We start from the raw sequence: 22,432 nt of genomic DNA, 5'->3' as shown, positions 1-22,432 counted from the left end.
AGCATTAAACTGACAACTGAAAAGGGAACCCCCGAAATGCTTCATCCTTTTTGCTGTCAAAAGCATCGAGCATCGCTTTCGAGAGCCAAAAGCGTAAACAAAGCAGGATAATCAATTCGAATGGTAAGAATGGTTTGTAGATAAAACACAAAACATAAAAAAAAACCCAGAGCCTCGCTGTTGAACAACCGATAAGAGAAACATCTGGCTATCCGGTTACCGAACAGCCGGGTTTAACGATGATGACGATGAAGATGAGGATGATGCCGACTGTTTCTTATCGACCGCTTCTCGAGTCGAGTGCTCAACAGACCAGCTACAGCAAGGTTTTTGGGGCGGTGGTAATCCATTCGATTTATTAGCTCGAGCGTTAGTTAAGCCTTATGCCTGATTGTGTAAAATTCATTAACTTAACATTCCGTCCGTTCCGGGAACTCTAACGGATGATTATAACGATACCCGAACGCTCGATTCGATCCCGGACGCGGCCCCGAAAACAGCTTCATCTTCTCGCGATAGCGATAAGCGTCCAACGATCGATGGACCGAGCCGGGAGTTATTCTTCCTTCGTTCGTTCGTTCGAGATGAATAGCATAAGCGATAGCGTGCCGGAGGAGGGGGTCCCGGCGCTGAAACTTTCGTGGAACTAAGTTCATAAAAAGTGGCGCCCTTTTCTCCTCTTCTTCTTTCGTTCTGCGAGGCACCTCCTCCCCGAGGCCCGGTCTTGAAGGGAATGAAATTATAAGCACAATACGCGCGCGAGCACACTCCGAAAACTGACGGTTGGTCGGTCGGTCGAAGGCGCCATTAATGGTGGCGTTAATCGATTTTTAATTTAGTTTTAATTTTATCAGCTGCACCAGACAGCACCACGACCACCAGACCGAAACCGGTACGGCATGTTGATCATTTTAATTTTTGCGATTTCTTGCGAGCGACGTCGATGGCCAGCCAGTGCCAGTGATGGCGATTGGATAACTCGCTCGCCCGTCGGTCGGTCGGTCGCTCTCGTGTTCGTGTTCTTTGTGGCGCTCCAGGTTGTAGCGCCTTGTCTTGGGAAAAGTTTTAATTTTAAAATCGATAACGACTCTACCCGCCGGAGGGATCAGCGTTCACAACAACATTCTCTAAGAGTCATTTATCGGGACGGGACGATCGCAAGTTTTCGGGCAACCAAGGCACCCGGACCCGCCGTGTCCGCTCTTTCTCTCTCTCTCTCTCTCTCTCTCTCTCTCTCTCTCTCTCTTTCTCTCTCTCTCCATTGTTCTGGGATATCGAGCTAAAACAATAACCAGCGCGCGAGTGCGCTTAAATCGTGCATAAACTTGGTCGCTTCCGGCGACGGGAGGACGATGTTTCGCGCTTAAAAAATGACCAGCAATTCCTTCTCCTCCTTCTCTTCTTGCTGCTCCTCGCTTCCGGGACAAAGTTTTGTGCCCGCTTTCATAAATACTGGACCGCGCTATCGCCCACGGTTTTCGAACCGAACCGATGTGCAGCATCACAGCAAGCCTTCGCTGGCACTGCGGAGGAGCAAAACGCTTTTTCACTTTTTGATGCTACAAGGGAAAATAACGAGTCAGAAAAAGAGTGGGAAGGTGGGACCGAGGAAGCCGATCGGTTGCGTTGCGGACCCAACTTGCGGCACGGTGGCACGACACTGATAAATCGAGCGCACAGCATCCATCCAGCATTGACCTCTCGTGGCGTGGGTCCGAAGACGCCGCGAGATACGTTTCGACGTGATCGCGGCCAACTCGGGCCGGAGGGGCGGGTGGGTGACTTTGAGTGATACTAATTATGGATAATCAAATGGTGAACTTTTGACTTTTTGTTTTTGCGTGTTGGATGTGTTTTCTTTTTTTTGTTTTTGCTGCTTTTGCCGTGTTTTGTTTTGAGAAAAGTTTCGGAATTCCATTAAATGGCACGATGAATGGATGATGGGCGTTTGTTCGCGAGAATCATAGCTACAAACGTTCAATCGCGCAGTGGGCGCGATAAGAGCAGATAAGGGGTTCGTGCGGAATGCGGAAGTCGCTGCCAATGTTGCGAATGTAATGAATGTAAATGAGTTGTGTTTGCCCATTCCAGCGAAAAGGGAAATAATCTGTCTTTCCTTATCTGGTGATTCGCTTGCGCTGCGAGGTATAGCGATGACAAATCAGGTAATTATCAACAGTATGGTGCTTCTGTTTTGGGTAGGAACCGAGTAGGATTTGCTCAAATGAGCTGCTCCTGAATGGTTATCCTAAAATAACTGAAAAGTTTCTGTAGGTTCCTTAAAGCTACGAACTACCTTTTCTACCAGCAATGGTCAGTTTAATATTATTATTTTGTACCGTTATCTTATTGCGAAGTTTGTTTGTTAAAATTACTCGGGATGATCACGCTCGTTCGTGTAGTTGCATCAAGTTACTTTAATATGATTTCAAAGTTGTGCTGTGCTCAGTGCAAGCGATGCTCATTGGTAGGAGAAACATCTTACACATAAGTATTTCTGACAAACCTGTGCACTAGCTATTGTATGTTTGAAATCACTGTTATTTGATAGTGTCGGTTCATTGTAAAAATCAATTCAGAGAAGAAAATTTATAGCGCAGTTAACAGCAGCTTAATCAAGTGTGATGAAGTGAAGCGAAATCTGTCAAGCATGGCGTGGGATGACAAAACCAAAGCAATGAACACATTTGAATTGCACATTTGTTTGTCGGGCCAAGTTCGAGCTATCTGCAATCGAAAATACAATTCTCATCTGTATTGTGCTGTGTGTGTGCTAACAAGTACAGCACAGTGCTCTGTACAAACTACAACATCAATATGTAACATTCGGATTGCTTTTGATAACTTCCCATAAGCACATACTCCCACAACTGGCGTTCTCGATCCCTGACGTTATGCGATGATGTTATGTTATGAGCATTACTGATACCGAGAAATTCCGAGAAAACTGTATTCTGTGTCCCTGGTTCTTGTGTTTTGCTTGCTGCATGATGGTGAAGTTCATTTGAATCATTCAGAAGCATTACATGATTAGTTTGAAAGTAAATAACATCCGTCCGCTGCACTAACAGCAATTTCAATGTTCAAAAGTTTTCTAGACCTACAGCAGTCAGAAGCCATAAATCTGTTTACATGGCCTACTTCTTTTATTTATATTACTTGCTTCGAGGCTATAATCAGAAAAACATTTCACTAACTACCTTACGTTTCTTTTGCTGCCCTGCTGATGACTATTTCAATTTTGGATTATTAGTTTTGCTAATAACTTAAGTAATTTTTCGAAAAAAGCAAACTTAAACTTTTCGATTACCAGTTAGGTTAGCAGAATGGCGTGTTAGCTAGCCTTGTTAATATAATGTAAATGTTTTTTCGTGTTTATAGCTAAAGGGCAACATGTCATTGTCATGTCTTGTGTGCTAAGTTGTACTTCATAAAATTAGATTTAGATCATCGACTCTTCCTTGGTTTAAGGCAATAAAATAAACTCACATGCAGTAAAATTAAAATAACAGTGTCTTTAAAAGATAATAGATGTTTGAAGGTCGTTAGAATCCGTGAAGTTCGTTACTGGATTGAAAAGCAGCTTGTTTACAGGCGGACAACGAATTGACCGCACATTTTGGAAATTACCTATCCGATTTGCAACCCAAACGGCTTCTCAACGCCCATCGCAAGCGCTTATACGGCGCTTATCAGGGACGGAAAACGGTGACAATGGCCCCGGTCGCGTTAAGCCGACCACCGTACAAACAATTCATAATAACATACACACACACACACCCCGGCACATTAAACGCTTATCTGACACGCCCTGGATGGTGCTACAACACGCGTGTCGAAGGTGTCGAAAGCTGTCCAACAGGCGACAGCCAATATTTCACCGAAAATGCCTCTCGGATTTCCACCGCGTCGCGGAGGATGAGATCGCGTCGATTTGCTCAGTAATTATCGCATCGAGGGTTTACACAACCGCACACCCCTCCCCGTGGTAAGCCCCCAGTGTCACCTGTGCGTTGTCTGACCACAACGCCGCCACCCTCTACAGCGTCGCCGCTTGTCTTATTGTTTACCGAGGCTCTTTAAATTACAGCCTCCCTTCGCCGCCACCCTCGGACAAAGCTTAAATCCTGTCGTGTCGTGAGAAAAACCCCAACCAACGCCTACACGGATCAGTTGTGGTGCGTGTGTGTGTGTGTGTGTGTGAGTATTTGTGTGCTTATGTTTGCTCACGACACTGTGTGCTTGCGCGATCTCGTGGAAATCAGCATTTATTTGCACGAGAGTGCCCAAAACCAACAAGCAGGACAACACCAACAAAACAACACAAGCATCGGGGCAATCGGGATGCCGTGGAGAAAGAGAGAGATCAAAGATCCAATTACGGGTTATCCGAGGTTTCTCCGGTATCGCGGAGCGGTCGAAACCGCGCGAGCAAACATTTTGACATAACGAGCCGGAACCACAACCCACCAACGCGACTGCGTATGCGTAATGCGCTGGCACACCAATTTTGATCTCCCTGGCAACCGGCCACCGCACCCCGCTGTTAAACATCGCAAATCTGTATGTATTGTACACATGTGCTCGTGTGTGTGCCTGTGTGTGTGTGTGTGTGTGTGTGTGTGTGTGTGTGTGTGTGTGTGTGAGATCATCATCAGCAGCACTTATCTCGGCATTAACGCGTGCGTGTGTCGCGGAGGTTTTGCGAGGTTTGCGAAACAAATGCGAACCTCCAGAGGCATCAGCAGCAATGCTAGAGCTCAGTAGGCCCGGTAATGAAAAGTTTCGAGCAGCAAAGTCCCGGGTGGACCAGATAAGCCAGGACCGAAATATTCCTCGGTCTCGGCTCACTCTGGTAAGCCAGCCAGGGCCAGGGCCAGGGCAGCTGATAGAGCAGCAGCATCATCATCATCGTAGGCGAAGGCCAAACCGGCTGTCAATTAACGGTGGATTTGCAGGCATAATTAACGCGCGATTCCGGGCTGCTTGGTTGGCTCGAAGCTTAAACTTTAACACGTACTGTAGGTAGTGGCTTCGTCGCGCAGCGTAGCGTCTCTCTCTCTGTCTGTTGGTTGGCACATGACCGACGCACACCATACGCACACCACCAAGCACACAATCTCATTAGAGCGGTAAGGTGTGCGAGTGATAAAAAAAAAACAACAAAAAAACAAAAAACAAAACAAAACTTTCACCAACAAACCCGGAGCAGATTAAGAAACGTTTTGCAGGAGCCCCTGTAAATACCCGCAGGGCTCGCGAGAGAGCCCTATCATCATATCGTGATCCCTTACGCACCCCACAGCAAAAAAAAAAAAGGAACCAAAAATCCTCCACGGAGAGAATGTGAGCAAAAAAAAACCAAATGCTCCTTGCTTCACCTTTGCTCGACCAAGGAGCAAACCAAACACAAGCTGTGGCAGGACCCTACCCAAGAAGAAAGGTCCCAAAAATGCCCGAAAACTTCATTAACCAAGAGATTAACAACCGCGTGCACGCGCGCGCGCCCACCCCGGATAATGGGCAGCGATTTGAGGGGTGAGCTTTTTTTTTCTCTCGCCTGACGCCCTCTTGGCGCCCTGGCTTCTTCTCGACAACTAACACCACCGGGGACGCTTTCCCCTTCTTTAATGAATTTAGAATGTGGCCACCAAGCCTTACCAACACCGCCATGGTTTGGGGCGCTGGGCGCAAATCGCCTGCATCTGGATATTTAAACGATTTCGGCGTCGAAAAATGAGCGAAAATGATGCTGGATCATGCCAGCCAGCACCCTCGCCTAGGGTCGGGCAAACATTTCTTAATTCCACCGGCATCGCATGCCAGGCAGGGGGAGGAGCCGGTTGTGAAGGTGAATGAAGAGATTGGAGGCCAGCAGCTGAACCGAAGGAAAAGGTCGAAAGAAAAGGCAACCAAAGCAAGCAGACAGCAACAAAGCGAAGGGGAGGGGGGTGGTTGCGCTAAGAGATCCCCAACTAAACCCGTCAACAAGCTCCCCGGGGGTCCTGGGTATCCCCTTCCCCCTTGATCCTGCTTGGATGGATGGACCCATTGATTCTGTAACACACAGACACACACACCGACAGTAAACACGGGATGCGAAAAAGCGAAAAAGATTACAGAAAATCCTCAACCTGCCCGCTGCCACCCCGACGGGGACAGGACTTTTTTAATTAATTTTAATTTTGCTCTCCCCCGTGTTTACCGGTCACCGGTTGGGTTGGGTTGGGTTGGGTTGGTGTGCTTGGTGTGCTGCTGCTGCTGCTGCACCGGATTCAGGAGCAGGTCAGCGAAACGGCAAAAAAACACAAAAACGACCGGAGCAAAACTTCCAGCCAGAAACGGGCAACAGAAGTGAAACACGCCACCAGCCACCAACTACTACTGCCAGCTACCGGCGTCTTACATCGTCTACTACGTCTACCAAGGAAAGTGCAATCGATGAAGCAACAGAAGCGGCGCAAAACGGAAAATCATTGCAACCAAGTTGCATGCCCCCCGGGTAATGGAATCCGCGAAAGAATAGCAGCACCCGTTGGTGGTGGAAAAACAGAATCAACCCCCCCCCCCTCGCCCCACCAGCTGCAACTATGACGTCCGGTGGTGACACACTAACTTACACACTGCGGGCCGTGGATGTATTCCTACGAGTGATTCACGGATTCCATGGAAGGAAAACTTTCGCTTCGTGTTCCATTTTCATTAAAGAACCATTTTGTGAAGTGTTGCGTCGCGATAGTTTCACGCCGCCCTTGGTCGACGCAAACCAAGAACATAGTAAATTGCTTGTTTCACCCTGCCACTGCGTCCTGCTTCCGAACGCGATGAACTTTTGCTAACCTTTTTCTTTCTCTCCTTTGAAAAAGAAAAATGGAAAGCTTCCCGTTAAAAGGTTTCCCCGTTTTCTGCGACCAAGGACGCGCCATCTTTTCGCGCCAACGAGCGGTGTCTTTGATGTTGCGGTACCATAGCAACGCCAGGGTTTTGAGGTTATGTTTTGTTGCGAAACTTGTTGGGTCGGTTTTTTGGGCGTTTTTTTTTTGTTTGGTTTTTCTACGTTCCGCAGCGGAGAGTACTTACAGTTTCCTTATTTCTACTCGATTTCGCTAGCACCTCCTCCAGCCACTCCCACTGCTTCTCCGACTCGTGGTTGCTTGATCCCGATAATGCACTGGCGTGGCCGACGAGGCCACTGTCGGGCAGGTTGCCGACGTTGCCGCTGCTAGCACCGTACCCGTTCCGCCGGTCGCTGTACAGGTAACCGGAGGAGGACGATGGGGAGCTACCGTCGCGACCATGGTAGTGCTTGCCCATGGAATGGTGATCGCCACCGTAGTGGCCACCGCCGACGCCACCGCCACCGCCCATCGGATAGTGGTAGGATCCGTCCGGTCGTTGCTTTACCGCCGACGAGTGCGACTGGGAGTACTTCGGGTCGTGCCGCATGTAGTTGGTGTTTAAAGCTATGATCCGGAGCCGACTCTTGGTCTGCTCGATCGTGTAGTAACCACCTGGTGGGGGCCGAATGAAAGATAGAAAAAGGGGAAAAGAGTGAATCGTAGAACAGAAAATTGACACCTTGGCGATGGTCGTACCTTTCTCGAACGTTTGCAGCGCCTCGAGCGGCAGCCAGTGGCGCCAGAGGTCACCGAGCTGCTCATAGTTAGCACTACCATCCTCGTGACCGAGCACCGGAAACACGAACTGTGACGGGAAGGTGCGGCTCATCAGCTCGGTTATGTTGCGCAGCACGTCCAACCGCTTGGTGTCGTGCATCCGCTTCGCTGAGTGTGACAGACCGTCGCTGGAAAGGGGAGAGAAAGCAAACGGAGCAAAATGGTGGAATTGTTATAAATGAATGCAACGAAAAGGGAATACTTCAAGATCGAGATGCGAGAGTGGAAGTAGCTGGTGGCAGTGGAAGAAGGATATCAATTAAACCCTAATAAGTATTAAATTTTATTTGAATTAAATTGTCTCTATACATGAGGCACAATTGCTGAAGATGCTTTAGATTGAATAGTATCCTGAATCCATCTGTATCGGCTGTTTAAATGAATGTTATGAGATCTCGTTTGATCCAATTGCCCAATTAAAATCTAATTATTTGTTTGAATATATGTTTGGATTGTTTTGTCTTTAAAACAATGTTGGAGATTTTTCTTTGATTAAATTTATTTTGTCTTTGCCGTCGTTTATGTTTTATTAAGCGCCAATAGACGTTCATTTTGTCCATCATACTCCCCAAGTATGTCATGCTTTCCCTCCTAGAACGTCTGTGTTAAGTTCGACCAAAAGAAAAAAAGAAGCGAAGTCACTCAATTCAATGTTCAATTTCAATAATTTGTTCGAATCGTAGACACCTCATCGTTTATCATTGCATTAAAAAGAATCTAGCGGATGAGTTAATGGTTAGTTGGAGTAGTAGAAGTAAAGATGAAAATGACAAACGAAGCGTAGGTTTCTACGTAACAAGCCGGTAGTTTAAAGAGCATTATGATTAAATTGTATATGCTTCCGTTCACTACTAGTTATAAATAAAACTAACAGCTTGAATTAGTATTCGGCGGCCTTCCGCGGCCGATAGAATTTCCGTAGGATCAGAGCTTGCCATGAATACTTCAACCATTGGGTAACAACCAAACTATCATTACATTTGGATAAAGATGACGCTTCTCTTAAGCGAGGTAGCAATAAACCCAACAAACGTATGAGTTCTTAGTTACTGTTTGGTCCGTTTACTTAAACCGTGTGATTGCTCAACAGTATCAAACAAATAAACAACCTTTCTAGGTAGCTTATCTGTACAGTAATCGAGCAACAGTATGTTTAAGCCTAACAGTAGAGACACGTTTTTGTGTGTTATACACACTTGTCGAGACTCTACCGTTGTACAACCTTCCGGTTGTATGTTCCTCCTGTTTGTACAAAAAGCAAATCATACTTAACTTACAAAAGACCAAAGCATGAGTCATCAGTATACGCGGTGCCCCGGTACCACCGGAGGCAAACAAAGGCAAACGGTGCCAAAAAACATGATGACAGTTTTCCACCTGATTGCCATTCATTACACGGTTTTGCAGTGAAGGACCCCACTTCGAGTTTCGGAGAGGTCGGTTGCTATCTTCCAACCGCACAATCCTGGCCGCGAAGGTTTTGGAAAATGAAAATAAATCGGCAAAAGGTATCGGTGACGGCACAAACCAGACGGTGGCGTGTTGATTCACCGTCGTGATGGTGGTGGTGGTGATTGTGACCCGTGCGCCAAACCAAACCGTGACGATTCACTCACTCGGGTGTGGTGAGCCATAAAATTTATTCAAATCATTCCATCTCCTCCCCCGGCAGGACGATGATCGGCAGAAGAGGGAAGAAGGAAGAAAGAATAAAAAAAGAAACGGTGGAAAGGTTTTTCTCGGGTTCCCTTTTCAACCCCAGTTTCGAATAACTCTCCACCGGAGTCGGTCGCTTCTTCCTAGGTCCCCGTCGTTTCCCCGTAGACCTTGACCCCTTTTTATCTGTCGGTAATTTGTCCATTTTCCACCTGTGAACTCGGGGCCGTCGTGTTGGTTACGATCAATGTTGGTGACCGATTGAGAGAGGGCAGAAAACACGAGCGCGCGAGGAACACGGGTTTTTTTTTGGGAAGCAAAAAATAAAATCCAAAATCCAACTCCTTCTGACCGACCGAGTACTGCGGCTCGCTAGCAATGTCGCAATGTTGGCCATCGTGCACGCCGACGTTAGCTACGAAACGACCGATTGGTCGTTCTATTTTCTCCTTCAGCCTTTCCTCGGTCCGGGATACGATCCCTGGCGCTACGGATCGGTGTGCACGGGTTAACGGTTTGTCATTTATTCGTTTCGCAATCGCCGCCACCGGTAGCTACGGTAAATATGGAAATGAGATCCACCGTTGGTTTCAACCCGGGCCCTGGGCCCGGGCCAACGCCACCGGACCCAATCGGCGATGGGCCACGACACAGAAGATAAATTCGAAACCATTCGACCAGCGAGAGGACCGGGAGATGGATGAAAGCGATGGCCCGCGAACACGCCCGGAACGACCGGGAACAACGGCATGCAGTGACCGTGTGCCCTTTCCGGGCGGTCCATTGCTGCGCTCAAAGCAATGGGGGAAATTTAAAATTCGTTGAACCACGACGAGAGCCACTAGAGAGAGAGAAAGAGAGATAGAGAGCGTGGTTCTGGGTGATTTCAAATTATTTCTTTGTTGGCCGGCCAAATGGCGTTCCGGGAGGCCCGAAAAACGGGGGCAGAGGGAAGAGGATTCAATCGCTCGAACATCAATAAATATCCCGGACAGTGACAGTCCGGAATTAGCATTTCGGTGTTAGCACTTTTGCTCGGAGCCTACTACGGTGGAGAGCACTGCGCACAGCAATGAATCAAAGTGCCCCGCGATGGTCTAGCAGTGTGTGTGTGTGTGTGTCGCGAAACACAAAGTGACCACGGTAGTCGCGGTTGTCACGTGGAACGCTAGCGCCTCACGCTCGCCACATTCCTTTTCCCGCTCAATTAAGCAGCCATTACAGCAGCCGGGCCGCGGACAGACAGGGAAATTGATTGGAAATTGTTTCACCCCGCAGCAGCTTCTTCGGTTAGCTTGTCTTAGCCCGGTCAATGGCAATGTTTGCTGCATTGTTGCTGTTGCTTGCTACAATGTTGCTGAAAGGTAATGGCCGCGAAAAGTGGTTTATCGCGAGTATCGTTGCGTCAATTTGGCAATCGGCATTGGCGTCATGTCTTATTCATTGTAACGTCGAGAAAAAGGACGATTCGACGTCGATATTGGAAAAAGTGTCCAACCATGATAAGGAATCCTTGAGTATACAATACAATTGAAATTCCTGTTTCCACTTTTCGACGCATTCTGTTGTTCCAACTCCAAAAAGCGTCACCACTCACCAGCCACCGGCCACACGCCATCGACCGGTTGACCAATCGATCGACCAGTGATGGTAGCGATGGCCTGCGGGGCCTCGACGCGAACGCGCTTACGAATACCGCAGCGCTAAAGCTTCCAAATTAATGTTGTTGCATACCTTTACACGGTAGAGCCCGGTCCGCTCGCCCGGCTCGTGATGTTTTGCTTTGTTTCGCGGAAAGGTAACCGGGAGGCCACCGGGCCAATGAGATGGCAAGTTTAAGGGGTATCAAAGGGGGTGCCGAAACGACCGAACATGGTGCGATGATGGAGAAAATGCGGAATCGAATGAAAATTTCATTGCCTCACAAACGGGCGCGGGAACGCGAACCGCGCTCGGAATTCTTTGTGTTGTGCGCCATGCTGTGTTACGTCCTTACCCTCTCTGTCTACAACATTATGATTGGCTCAAACCCTTTTTGGAGGGATAGGGGGGAGGACATACACCGACAATCGGGGCCACTTTTGTGTCCGGTAAGAATGGAATGTTTTATTCATCAAAACGCCGAAGCTCCGCAACGACATTAGCGACGATTTCGTCGGTGCGTTGTCACCTTTTTTTCTTTTCGCTTTTGTTGGTTGAAGGATTCAGGATTACGATGTTCTACGTTCTTTGTCTTTGTCAAAATGGAGTTTGGGTTTTGTTCTTGGGAAAAATGTAATGCTTTCGCTTTCGGGAAAATTCGGCTACCCCTTCGGTAGGGCTTCACCGGTTCGCTGCGTGGCCATCCCCGGGGTGAAGGTGGAATCTTTTCTCTCCCTTGGCACAACAATGGCTAATAGCGAGTGCCGAACGAAAAACGGTTGGCCTTGAATTTACTTTGAGGAAATCGGGAATCGGAATTCGTTTGCATTCGTCAGAATCGGAATGAAAAATCGGAAGGAAATCATTTAATTGATTTCGAATTCATTTAACTAATTTCATTCCTACATCTCTGGTGTTGCGTTAGCGTTGGAACGATACAGCGACGAATGAAATTCCTCGAAAAAGTGGTTTTAAATGGATGAAAATTACATTCGTAAATCATTCACAGGCCAAGCATTTCTTCCAAGAAATGCTTTAAAACATAATGTCATCACAGGAAGCAGATAGCAATGAAGACACTGTGCGTGTGTGTGTTTGAGCTGGAAGCATCTGGCCCCAGATTGGAGCCAAACATTCCAGCATCCCTGCGTCACGATGTTCGATAAGTGAATGAGTTTCGGGTTTCCTAATTGGCTATTTAATTAGTGAGAAGTGAGAAGAAGAAAGCTAAAGCGAAACCCAAGCCAACCAGCCAGCCAGCTAGCCAGTCGGTCAGCCACTTCAAACTCGACCACAAACCGGTCCAGTTTTCGAACGCAAAGTAAACACCTCGGTGGCAGCAGCAACACAACCCATTACGGCCCCATACACACACACACACACACTCTGGCAGCTTGTTTGCTCCGGATGTTTCTCTTCCTCCCCACTAAGGAACTCGGTTGCTGGCCGGTTCGTGACAGGAGCAGAAATCGAATCGAATCGGTAAAGAAATGATTTCATTTACCAAGATTTCCCCGCGCGTGTAACTCGGTTGGTTTGTTGGTTGGTTTGGATTGGAAAAAGGGTGGCGGGAAATTAAGAAACTTTTCCAAACGAACCACACTGACCATCTAGACACACACACACACAACCATCCATTGCTTCAATAGCTATCAGTGGCCATTAGCTGGTTCATTGGGAATTGAGGTGAGGGAGAAGGCGCCGGTTAGTGCAACTGACCTAGTGCATTCACCTTCCCTTAGCACTGCACACACACACACACACGCAAACAGACGAGCTCGAACCTGCCAATATGGTGGCAAAGACGACGTAAGTGGTTGGATTCCAATTTTCATCTCCTGGCGCTCGAGACCGAACCGGAACACCGTTCTCTCGGGCGACTGGCGACCATCGAAGTCATTCCGGTGTATTTGCCTTTTCTTTTCCTTTTTCCTCCGTCTCTTCCTCCTTCTCTGTGCTTTTGGGGGGATCCTTTCCAAAAGGGTGCACAGGAGCTGGCAAGGGCAAAGTTTGACCTGCACCCTGGCTGATGGTTTTTAATTTGACAGCATTACTGCCCTTGACAGCCATCCAGTCCCAGGGCAGTCCTTCGATCAATTTCCCACCGTGCAGCGCGGAGCGAGGAGCGTCGTGTTTCCGCTTTCCTTCGTTCTTTCTCTCTCTCGGTCTCACACACGGGCACATTTTTTTAATGAAAATGCTGCCATTAAGGTGATTGGAAAACTGTTCAACCGAGCAATGGCGGTGGCGGTGGCAGCAGTAGCGATTGAAAACAACGATTATGGGCTGTACGAGTGAGTGAGCGTTGGTATGCTTAAGCTTAAGCACCTGACCTGATTCTTCCAGGCAGGGCTGGCATCCTCCACACCAGCGACACGACCTTTGCTAATTCCGCGACCATTGTTGTGCCTCCTCCTCCACCTTTTTCTAGCAAAAAAAGGGGCCTTTTGGTCGATTGGAAATCATTTTCTCATCCACCCCAAATAGGAAATCAAATGGCAAACACTAAGCAGAGAGAGAGAGAGAGAGCTATGAGCGCGTGTTAACGAGAACGATCAACAGCAATTCCCGGTTTTCTGATTTCCGCTCGTACGATAACCGCTCGTAATGCTCTGTCGAAGGCATAAACAATAATATTCCCATACATACTCGCCTCGCCCCGCGTTGCTCGTGAAAATCTTTTAACGTGCACTCTCTTAACGACGCTGATGATGATGATGATGACGTCGGTGGTCGGAATAAGGGTGCAAATGGCCAGACCATAAACAGGCGAACGAGTAATTAAAATATTTTAATTAACCTCTCACAAAACTAATCAGTGCTACGTGGCGACTGGTGGGCACTTGAGTCACTCCAGCGCCCAAGATGCACTGACGTCGCTCTCGTTTTGCTTGCTCTCCCCTCCTTCTGTCTCGGTTCTGAGGTTGTTTTTGCAGCTGCGTCACCCTTTGCGACGGTGCGACTGGCGCATACGTAGATAAATGCGGTTTCCTAACAGTCACACACACACACACTGACGCACACGCACACTGCTGCTGGATCTCTAAATCTTGGCCTTTTCCCTTCTGGCTTCTCGTTTTCCCTTTTCTTGAAGTGTGTGAGCGTTGCTCTCTCTCTCTCTCTCTTGCTCTCCGGTAGTTCCGGTTCAACCATCACTTGATATCTTAAGCAGCCACTTGGAACCTTGAGAAGTGTGCCTCGAAGGGCCTTCAGACCTCAGTCTGTGAGGTGGTGGTGGTGGTGGTGGTAGTACAGTTGGAGAACACTTTACAGATTGAAAATCATAGAGTGAAACGGTGCGTGAGGACGCGCGACCGAGGAAGGAGGTAGCCCCTTTCGAAGTGAAACCGGTTTTGCTAGTAACTGACCTCTGGGGTCGCTGGAGAGTTTGTGGAGGGTTAGAGGTCGAGCACTTGTCGAGAAGAATATTTTCTCAGATAGCACTAGAGACGTGGCATAAGACACAAGGAGTTCCGGTGTGTGCTTGAGATAAAAAAGAAAAGGAACAGCAAAAAGGAAACTCACTCCAAGATAATAGGGCCACACGGGCACACAGACATAGAGGCATGCAGCGTCAGTGCTACGGCAACACGCGCCGTAGGATTTTGGGGGAAAAATCTTTCTCAAGAACGAATTATCATCAGCAGCTTGAGGGGAGGGAGCATAAGGAGGAACACTCCAAAGGTATGTGAATTGCTCTGCCTCTCTCTCTCTCTCCCTCTCTCACCCTTGTCTCTCTTGCTGTCTATCTCCTCGACAGCCCTCAAGGTGTTCGTTGTGCCATTCGTTTTTATGATTTCATTTGCGCTGGAAAGCTGGAACGTAGCCAAGATATAGAAGGTGGTAGCCTTAGTCCCAACCCAAAAAGGCCGGCCGCGTCGACGATCGTCGACATCTTGGTAGGCTGCTGCTGGCTGCTGCTGCTGCTGCTGCTGCTGCCGGAAAACCGACAATGATGGCAATTCCACGTGGCATAAGTGAGATAATCTGGTGGAAATAAATATGTAATTACCCGGGACTAACAATCTAGACCGAGGCCGAGGTCTGTTCTACCGGCCCCGGGCTCGGTCCAATCAGTGCCTCTTCGAGCACAGCACACAAACACACAGACACACACACGGGCAGAGTGTTTGTCGACTTGAGAGGAGCCGGAAGGAAATGTTAATGGTTCCCGCTTCCCGTCCTAGTAGGCACTGATTTGAGTGACTTCACGAGCAACGCGTTGCCGCTGCCGCTCCTTGGAGTGCTAGCAACCACCCCTTAGCCTACTGCCATCTATATCGATAATCGGTTCCCTCGGCTTTGTGGTGGTCCTGCTGCTGCTTCCTTGCTTTTCAAACCAAACCCAAAGAAGGCTTTGCTCGCTTCGTGCTCATGATTTTCATCCGGCAAATTTTGCGTTTTGCTTCAACTTTAAGACCTCGATTCCCGCGAACACCCGCACGGAATGGCGGAATCCTACTCCTTCCCTTTCACTCACTGGATGGATCCTTCCCGGAGCATCAGCCACGTGTGGCGACGTCACGTGTCGTGGTGGAACTGTGCGGTGAAAAGGGGTTTTTCTTCGTAGTGAGTGTGAGTGTGCTCGAGTCACTCAACTCATACATACACACACATACACACACACACACCCACAGACACACACAAACACGATATTGAACGAGCGAAAAAGGTAAGAAAATCATTTAATATTAATTGAATTTCATCTCGAACCAGCCCGAAGCAAGGTGCCGAGTTCGAGTCCGGGCGTCGGTTCGAGTTTCGGTCCCGGGCTCTTCTTGGTCGGGGTCTTTGGGTGCCGGAATGATACAATACATATTTCCTACGGCACCGGCAACCATTCCGACGGTTTGCCGTTTTATCGGAAACCCCGTCCCCGCACAAAAGGAATATGAGTAAAGCGTTCCACCACGTGGGGTGTGTGTGTGTGTGTGCCCACGTGTGTGTATGTGTTTGGTTCATGTGGGATGTGGGAAAAGCAAAATTGCCTATCAAAAATGGAATACACACTCAGGATTTATTCCAACCAAACATTCCAGCCCACGCGTTCGCATTCCTTTGGCTCACTGTGGCAGTCGTTCCACGTGTCTTTCTGGGTGTGTGCGTGTGTGTGTGTAGCCGCACCCTGCCAGAGCAGTGGAGTATTGGAAAGTTGAAGTGAGATTGCTGGAGCAGGCGTACACAAACCCCCCCCCCCCCCCCCTTCGGGTTTATTCCACTCCAGTCACACAGTTACATACGTACGTACGTCCGTACGTACGTGGGAATTGTTCATGGAATATTTATTTGCCGAACACTTAAAGCCGTTTTCCTGGTAAAACGTTCACTCACGCCGCTCACGGGGTTTTGCCGGCAAATCATGCGCTTCGTAGCACGAGAGAAGTGGCGCTACGGCAGGTGGAGGTTGAGCAATCTTCGTGCGCCGACCATCGAAACTGCTTCTAATGTCTGGAAGGAACTAATCATACTTTGCTACCTTTGCTTCAGGTGCTGCTTCAGGTGCTAGTGCTACCCGTTTGTTGCGCTCACACTAAGTCCCCCCCGCTTCTCAGCCTCTCAGTGCTTGCAGCGGTGGATTGAAGTGCTGTGCTTCATCATCCATTTTTAATTTCACTAACAGTGAGCCCAGAGAGCTCAGGCTCCGGGATCGTGTAGCGCCTTTGCTGGAGAGTAGCAGACCACTGAACGATTGCACAGAATCGCAGATCATTAGCAGCAGGGCAGGTGGATGTTTTCATATGCGCAACGGTAGCAGCACGCATGAAAAGCAGAACAAACCGATTTGAAGCGGAGGCCACGGCCGTGCTGCTCAATCCATTTAATACCGGACCGGATCGGTTTTTTAAGCGCCAAATCCGTTGTTTGCATTCCAAACAAACAGAAGAAACAGTAAACGCCGGTCCAATAATCCAACGTGAGACCCAGCAAAAAAAAGGCGCCCCACGGGAATAGTCGCCGATCGGCGGCTTCTTTCTTCTTTCAACGTTTCCGACATCCGTCAGTCAGCCGGCGGTTGTCACGCTTTGCCAGTAATTCGATTCATCCATCCGTTGGGCTTTGTTCTTGTCTCCGTGTGCGCTCGCTCGCTCTCTCTCGCCCTCTAATCGATGTTATGGTTGATCCTTCCAAGAACATCGGTAACGAGCCACCGAAAAGGGCTCAAAAGCGGCTTCAAAATGCAGAAGCCAGCTAGTGCGAGTGACACGAGCTAAAGAGCTCGAAAGCTGAACAGCGTAACGCACGTCGCGCACAGGATTCCGGGAATCGCGATGGCATTTTCTTTTCGGCTTTTTCCCATTCGCGGATGGAGGCGCATGGTATTTCACTACCATGCGCCTCCATCATCCTGGGGCCTTGAGGTGCTGGTAGACGAAGGCAAACGATGAGCTCGTAGTGAATATAGTGGAAGCCACTTCTTCACCACCACCACCACCACCTGCACCACCACCGGTACCTCTATTTTGCATAACGTTGTAAGCGCTTTTCGGTGCTCACTGCTTATGAGTGGCACACCGAAGGAAACCTTCGTTGCGTCGTCGTTCGTCGATAACGAGTGATGTGCCTGGGCACTTCCTTTAGCCGATTGTTCGACTCGACGAGCATTCCATTCCATGGAACGCCATGGCATGGTAAATGTCAAAACAAACATAACCTTACCATTCCGTCGGTGGAACGGTACCTTTTCTCCGGTGGCTCGAACGGAGCCGACGAATTGATGCCATTTTGTCATTCACGGCGCGTATTCCCGCGCTATACGGAACGCCACGCGTGGCACGGTGGAGGAGAGTGAGACAGAGAGAGAAGGAGAAGGAGGACAGGGAACATTATGTAATTCCTGATCAAATATTCAAAATTCTAGATGACGCATGAAAAAGCACCCGCACACGCCAGCGAGGTGAGGGGTGAGCGATCAGACTAAAGCACACCACCACCACCACCACTACGAGGACGTTCGCTGGGAAATCCGTTGGACACAGAAGAACAATAAAACGACATCGAAAATCCATCGTTACCGTCGTCGTCGTCGTCGTCGTCGTCGTCGTGGTCTTGGTCGTCGTTTGTGTCCGGAAGCAGCCACTAAGATGCTCCGCATGGCCACCGCGCGCCGGGGAGGGAAAAAAAGGTGGCCAGATTACTACCGAAAGGGAATGAGCAGGATGAATGGAACGATCGGGGGGAGGGCGATCGAATCGTCACGGAATCGAAGCCACCACTACCACCGGGAACCAGGAGTGTCTTTCGGTTCGGTTCGGTTCGAAACGATTTGATTTATGCTCGCCGAGATTTTATAGCAGGATTGCAGGAGAATATTAATAATGCTGCAGGTCGACCGAGTGACCCCGTCGTCTACCTTTTTTTTGTTGTTGTTGGTGTGTCCTCCTTGCATGTGCCGAGGTGTGACCGTGGGCGAAGGAGCGAGTCACAGCGAGAGAGAGAAAAAAAAGAAGCGCGGTAAGAGGGAATTCGGAAGCAGAACACACCCGGGAACGGAAACCGGTCAAAACGGATCCAAATCCAAAGGTCCTTCTCGCTCCTGCTGCTGCACATTAATGGGTAATGGTATCGGATCGCGGGTGTTCGGGGCGAGAGGGTGTTCGGTTCCTTCTTCCACGACATCATAAATTGTGCCGACTGTCGATAAATCAAGCGCACTAAAGTTTCCATTCTTCCTTCCGACCGTTTTTCCTTCATTTCTTTTTTTTCTCTTCTTTTTGTTGTTGGTTCCCTTTTTTCCGGATCGGGGAATCGTTCGCTCGTACGTTTGTCGCTTTGAACGAATTGGGTGGATTTTGGCCACGACCTCGGTTCCCGGGCTGGGCGGGGGAGGTTTTATGGTCCAGCGAAAGCGGTGCAAAAGCTTCAGCTCGGAATTCTCAGTGCGTTTTTTCCTTTTGGGTCGACCGAGAGAGACACGCACACACACACACAGAGACACAAACCGACGCCACGCGAACACTGGACAACGTGTCGCGTTGCGCAATGCCTGAATGACTTTGAAAAGAAAAGCTGCGAGAGCAGCAGAGAGAAAGAGAAACGCAAAAAGATTGAATTGAATGCAAAAAAACGAAAGATAAAGAGAGAAAAAATGTGGCCACGACGTCGACGACCACCTAGAGCACGATATAGGGAAGGGAGGATGGAGAAGAGATGGTCCAACTTACCCGGTCCAGAGGACGAACTCGACGTTATCACCTTGCTTGGATTTCATGGCTTGCGTGGCCGACTCGAGCAGACTCCATGGACTGTCGCACATGTAATCCCCGTACTGGCCCGGGCGCTTCGCGTTCGCCGTGTTCGAGTGATGTTCGGTAAGCCAGCAACCTGCGGGATCAGAATAATCACGGTAAGTACGAGTACGAGTACGAGTACGAGAGAGCAAGAGATAGAGAGAAGGCGAGTTATGTGTCTGTTACGCGACCACACATTACACTGAAATGAAAAGCCGCTCGAGGACACTCGGACGATCGAGCAATCCAATGGATACCGGCGCGCGCGATGCACAATGGTGAAGGGATTAGAGAGAGAGAGAGAGAGAGAGCGCTAGACAGAGAGACACAGAGAGAGAGAGAATGCTGTAGTTATTTGGTGGCCCCACGATTCCACCCACTCCGGGTGAGTGAGTGGCATAAATGAATCTACTTTTCTGGGGGATTTTAACGTCCCCCTAGCGCCCACCACCACCACCACCACCAGCAGCAACCCCTCGATGCGGAAGCTTGAACCGGAATTAGCCCGGGTAACATTGCTCTTGCGAGTGTGTCTCCGAGTTTTTTCCGGTTTTCCTTCGGTAGTGTTGTTTTTTTTGGGTGTCTTCTTTTTTCACCCTTCCCTCCCTCCCTCCCCGTATCCAGTTGCACCCCCTTGTGGGGTGTGTTGAAGTGCGCACACTGAACACAGAACCGAAGTGTAGCTGGCGTTCACGATGCACGGTACGGGGCCGATGCACGTCTGTGCTTTATTTTCTGTTAAATTGTTCGTTCGAGATGAGTTGAGGGCAGACAAGGGGTTGTTGAGTTTGTGGTACCGGAATTGGGTCATCCGGAATGGCGGGGTAGGGGAGGGGGCGCTGCAACCGGAAAGAAAAACTTTCTCTTCTCGCACAGCACAGCACAGTGGCACCGGCACCGGGGCTACTCTAGATGCAGTGGAGCATTTACCAGGCAGGCAAGGCTCAAGATAAGCGTAGTAGCAACCACACGAGGTACACGAGGTACAGACTCCCCCCCCCCCACCCTAAAGAAGGGCAATGATGCTACACTGCAGCTCCTAATCCTACGGCAGCAGCAGCAGCAGCAGCAGAACCGGTTGTGTGTAGCCGGAAGCAGTTATAGATAATGATTATTTTATTTAGCCAGCAACACACACACACACACGCGCGCCGGGAAAGGTGCCCAAATCCCACGCCGGTGCAGAGAGAGACAAACGAGCGCAATGGAGCAAGCGATTCTCACATGTCCTTTTTTTTGCCGGGAACGACTCGCAGAAGAATGGATCGTAATTCCCTCTTTAGTACAATGGGGCTACTCTGTGTGTGCGATTCATGAAACAACGGGGGTTGTGGGAAAGTGGAAAATATGAGAGATGAAATTTTGTGAACCACACAGTGGCCATCTTTGTGTTTTCAGCGGCAGCGGAGCTGGTGCTTGTGCCGGAGGGGTTTTGATTTAATCCAAAGTGCTCCGGGCAGCTTTGTCATTGCTTCTAATGGAGAGGCTTTAGTTTGGTGACGCTTGAAATGTTCATGATATGCTATTCTCCGTGCTAATGAAACATTAAGCGTTCGTTCAACATTGAGAGGAAGGTGGTTGCATCTTGAAGGCGTCGCAAAGGTTTGGTTTTGGTTTTAATCCAGCACACTTTACTTATCGCAAACACTAAGCTAATGGCTGGTTTGGATGGGTATTTGGATGTCTGGAAATTGTGATTTCTTGGGAAAAATCTGAAAGCATTATGCGGTTGATATGCTCTTAGGTTTATGCATTAATGCTTTGTTGGCTTCATTTTGTAAGGTTTTACATTTTGGAGAATTGGAGTAATTGCTATTGGAAAGTAAATAAAATAAACAGTCGTATGTTGTAAATGGAAACACTTTGTGTGCTTCTCAAACGTGTATATTTAGAATGGAGCTACCCTGCCCTAAAACAAGAGGATAAAATGGAACTTTTTTCCATGAAGTTTGCTTCAATGGATTCTGAAAAGTGCAGCTTTTAATAAAGTTTTCTTATATTGATGGCGTGCAAATGCATATAGCTTTATTGGATACTGAGTATCGGACGCATAATAATCATATTAAATTTATTAACTGACCTGTTTTAACTGGTCACTGCTTTGCTTCTAGCATATTGTTACAAGTTCGTGAGTTTTTCCACATTTTCACTGGTTATTTGTTTTCTCAATTATGCGCGTTTTACGCAATAGTAAAACCTATCCTGTTTTCGAATATGTTTATTTTTTTGATTATCTTGCCAGACCAGCACGACTTTTAAAGTGAGTGTTCGTCATCATTTTCCTCACTATTCCTTTCTATATGATTGTTTCTATAGAATTCAAGTGTGCATAGACTAGTATCTATACTTAATCCGTTTTCCTAGCGAGAGTGAAGCATGAATGTACTAATGTGAAATATGGCTACATGGGAATGAAATAACGAATCTCTCACTCACTAAATCGAATGGTTAGCTAACAAATGCTAGAATTTGCTGCAATCCTCTATTCGAGGAATGGGAACCTAAAACACAAAATTAAGATCAGTTATTGTGTTACAGAACAACACAATAACTGATCTTAATTTTAAGCGAAACTTTTTCAAAGGTTTGCTCAGCGGTACACATATTGATAGTGGTATCTGTTTGCCTTTCTATGTCACTCAAATTAACTAATGTTTTAACTTCTTAAGGTTAGTGCAATTTGCAATTATTATGTCATGGTTTTGCATTTTACGAGCAAAGCAGCAACAATCGATATTACTTCGTTTTGAATGCACACATTTCAATCTAACCCCAACAGTAGTATCAAAGATGATTGTAAGAATATTAAACATACGCTAGTATCCAGATGCAGCTCATAACTAGTGGAGAAGCGATCAAACAATGCTTTCATTGCTTATCCGAGTGTAAAATTCAAAGAATATAATGAATAGAAAACCTCTACAGATATTTTTGTTAATCAAATTTCCTGAAATCTCTTAGCTTAACCACAGCAGCAACAACAGCAGCAGTCAGTGCCACACAATAGAACTACCATTACACCTCATTGACTCACCAAAAGCCCCTCAACATCGCTCTTTACATCGCAAATCGAGTTTTTTTTAAGGTCCGACCGATCGCATTAATGCTCCCTCGATGATTTCACCAACGAGTGCTTGCTGCCCACTCGCCGCGCAACTCGCTCATCCCTTCAATGCAATATGGGTCTTTACCTCTTGGCTCTTTCCATGCCAAGCTACCTGCACCACCTGC

At 48.1% G+C, this 22,432-nt stretch overlaps 1 protein-coding gene across 1 annotated transcript in view; it reads right to left on the bottom strand.

Moving 5' to 3' along the window:
* The window catches only part of LOC125953294 (acid sphingomyelinase-like phosphodiesterase 3a), a 52,401-nt gene that overhangs the window by 8,522 nt on the left and 21,447 nt on the right, over positions 1-22,432 (bottom strand). Inside the window, exons 3-5 of the mRNA XM_049682764.1 lie at positions 19,136-19,295; positions 7,596-7,804; positions 7,081-7,511 (exon numbers count right to left, since the gene is read on the bottom strand). Coding sequence (XP_049538721.1) covers positions 7,081-7,511; positions 7,596-7,804; positions 19,136-19,295 — 800 coding nt within the window. The remainder of the gene's footprint in view (positions 1-7,080; positions 7,512-7,595; positions 7,805-19,135; positions 19,296-22,432) is intronic.

Source organism: Anopheles darlingi, chromosome 3 (assembly GCF_943734745.1).
Source record: "Anopheles darlingi chromosome 3, idAnoDarlMG_H_01, whole genome shotgun sequence".
In the NCBI taxonomy this organism is placed as follows: domain Eukaryota; kingdom Metazoa; phylum Arthropoda; class Insecta; order Diptera; family Culicidae; genus Anopheles; species Anopheles darlingi.
Note: the sequence above shows the minus strand (reverse complement) of the source record. Positions and strands in the feature narration are given on the sequence as shown.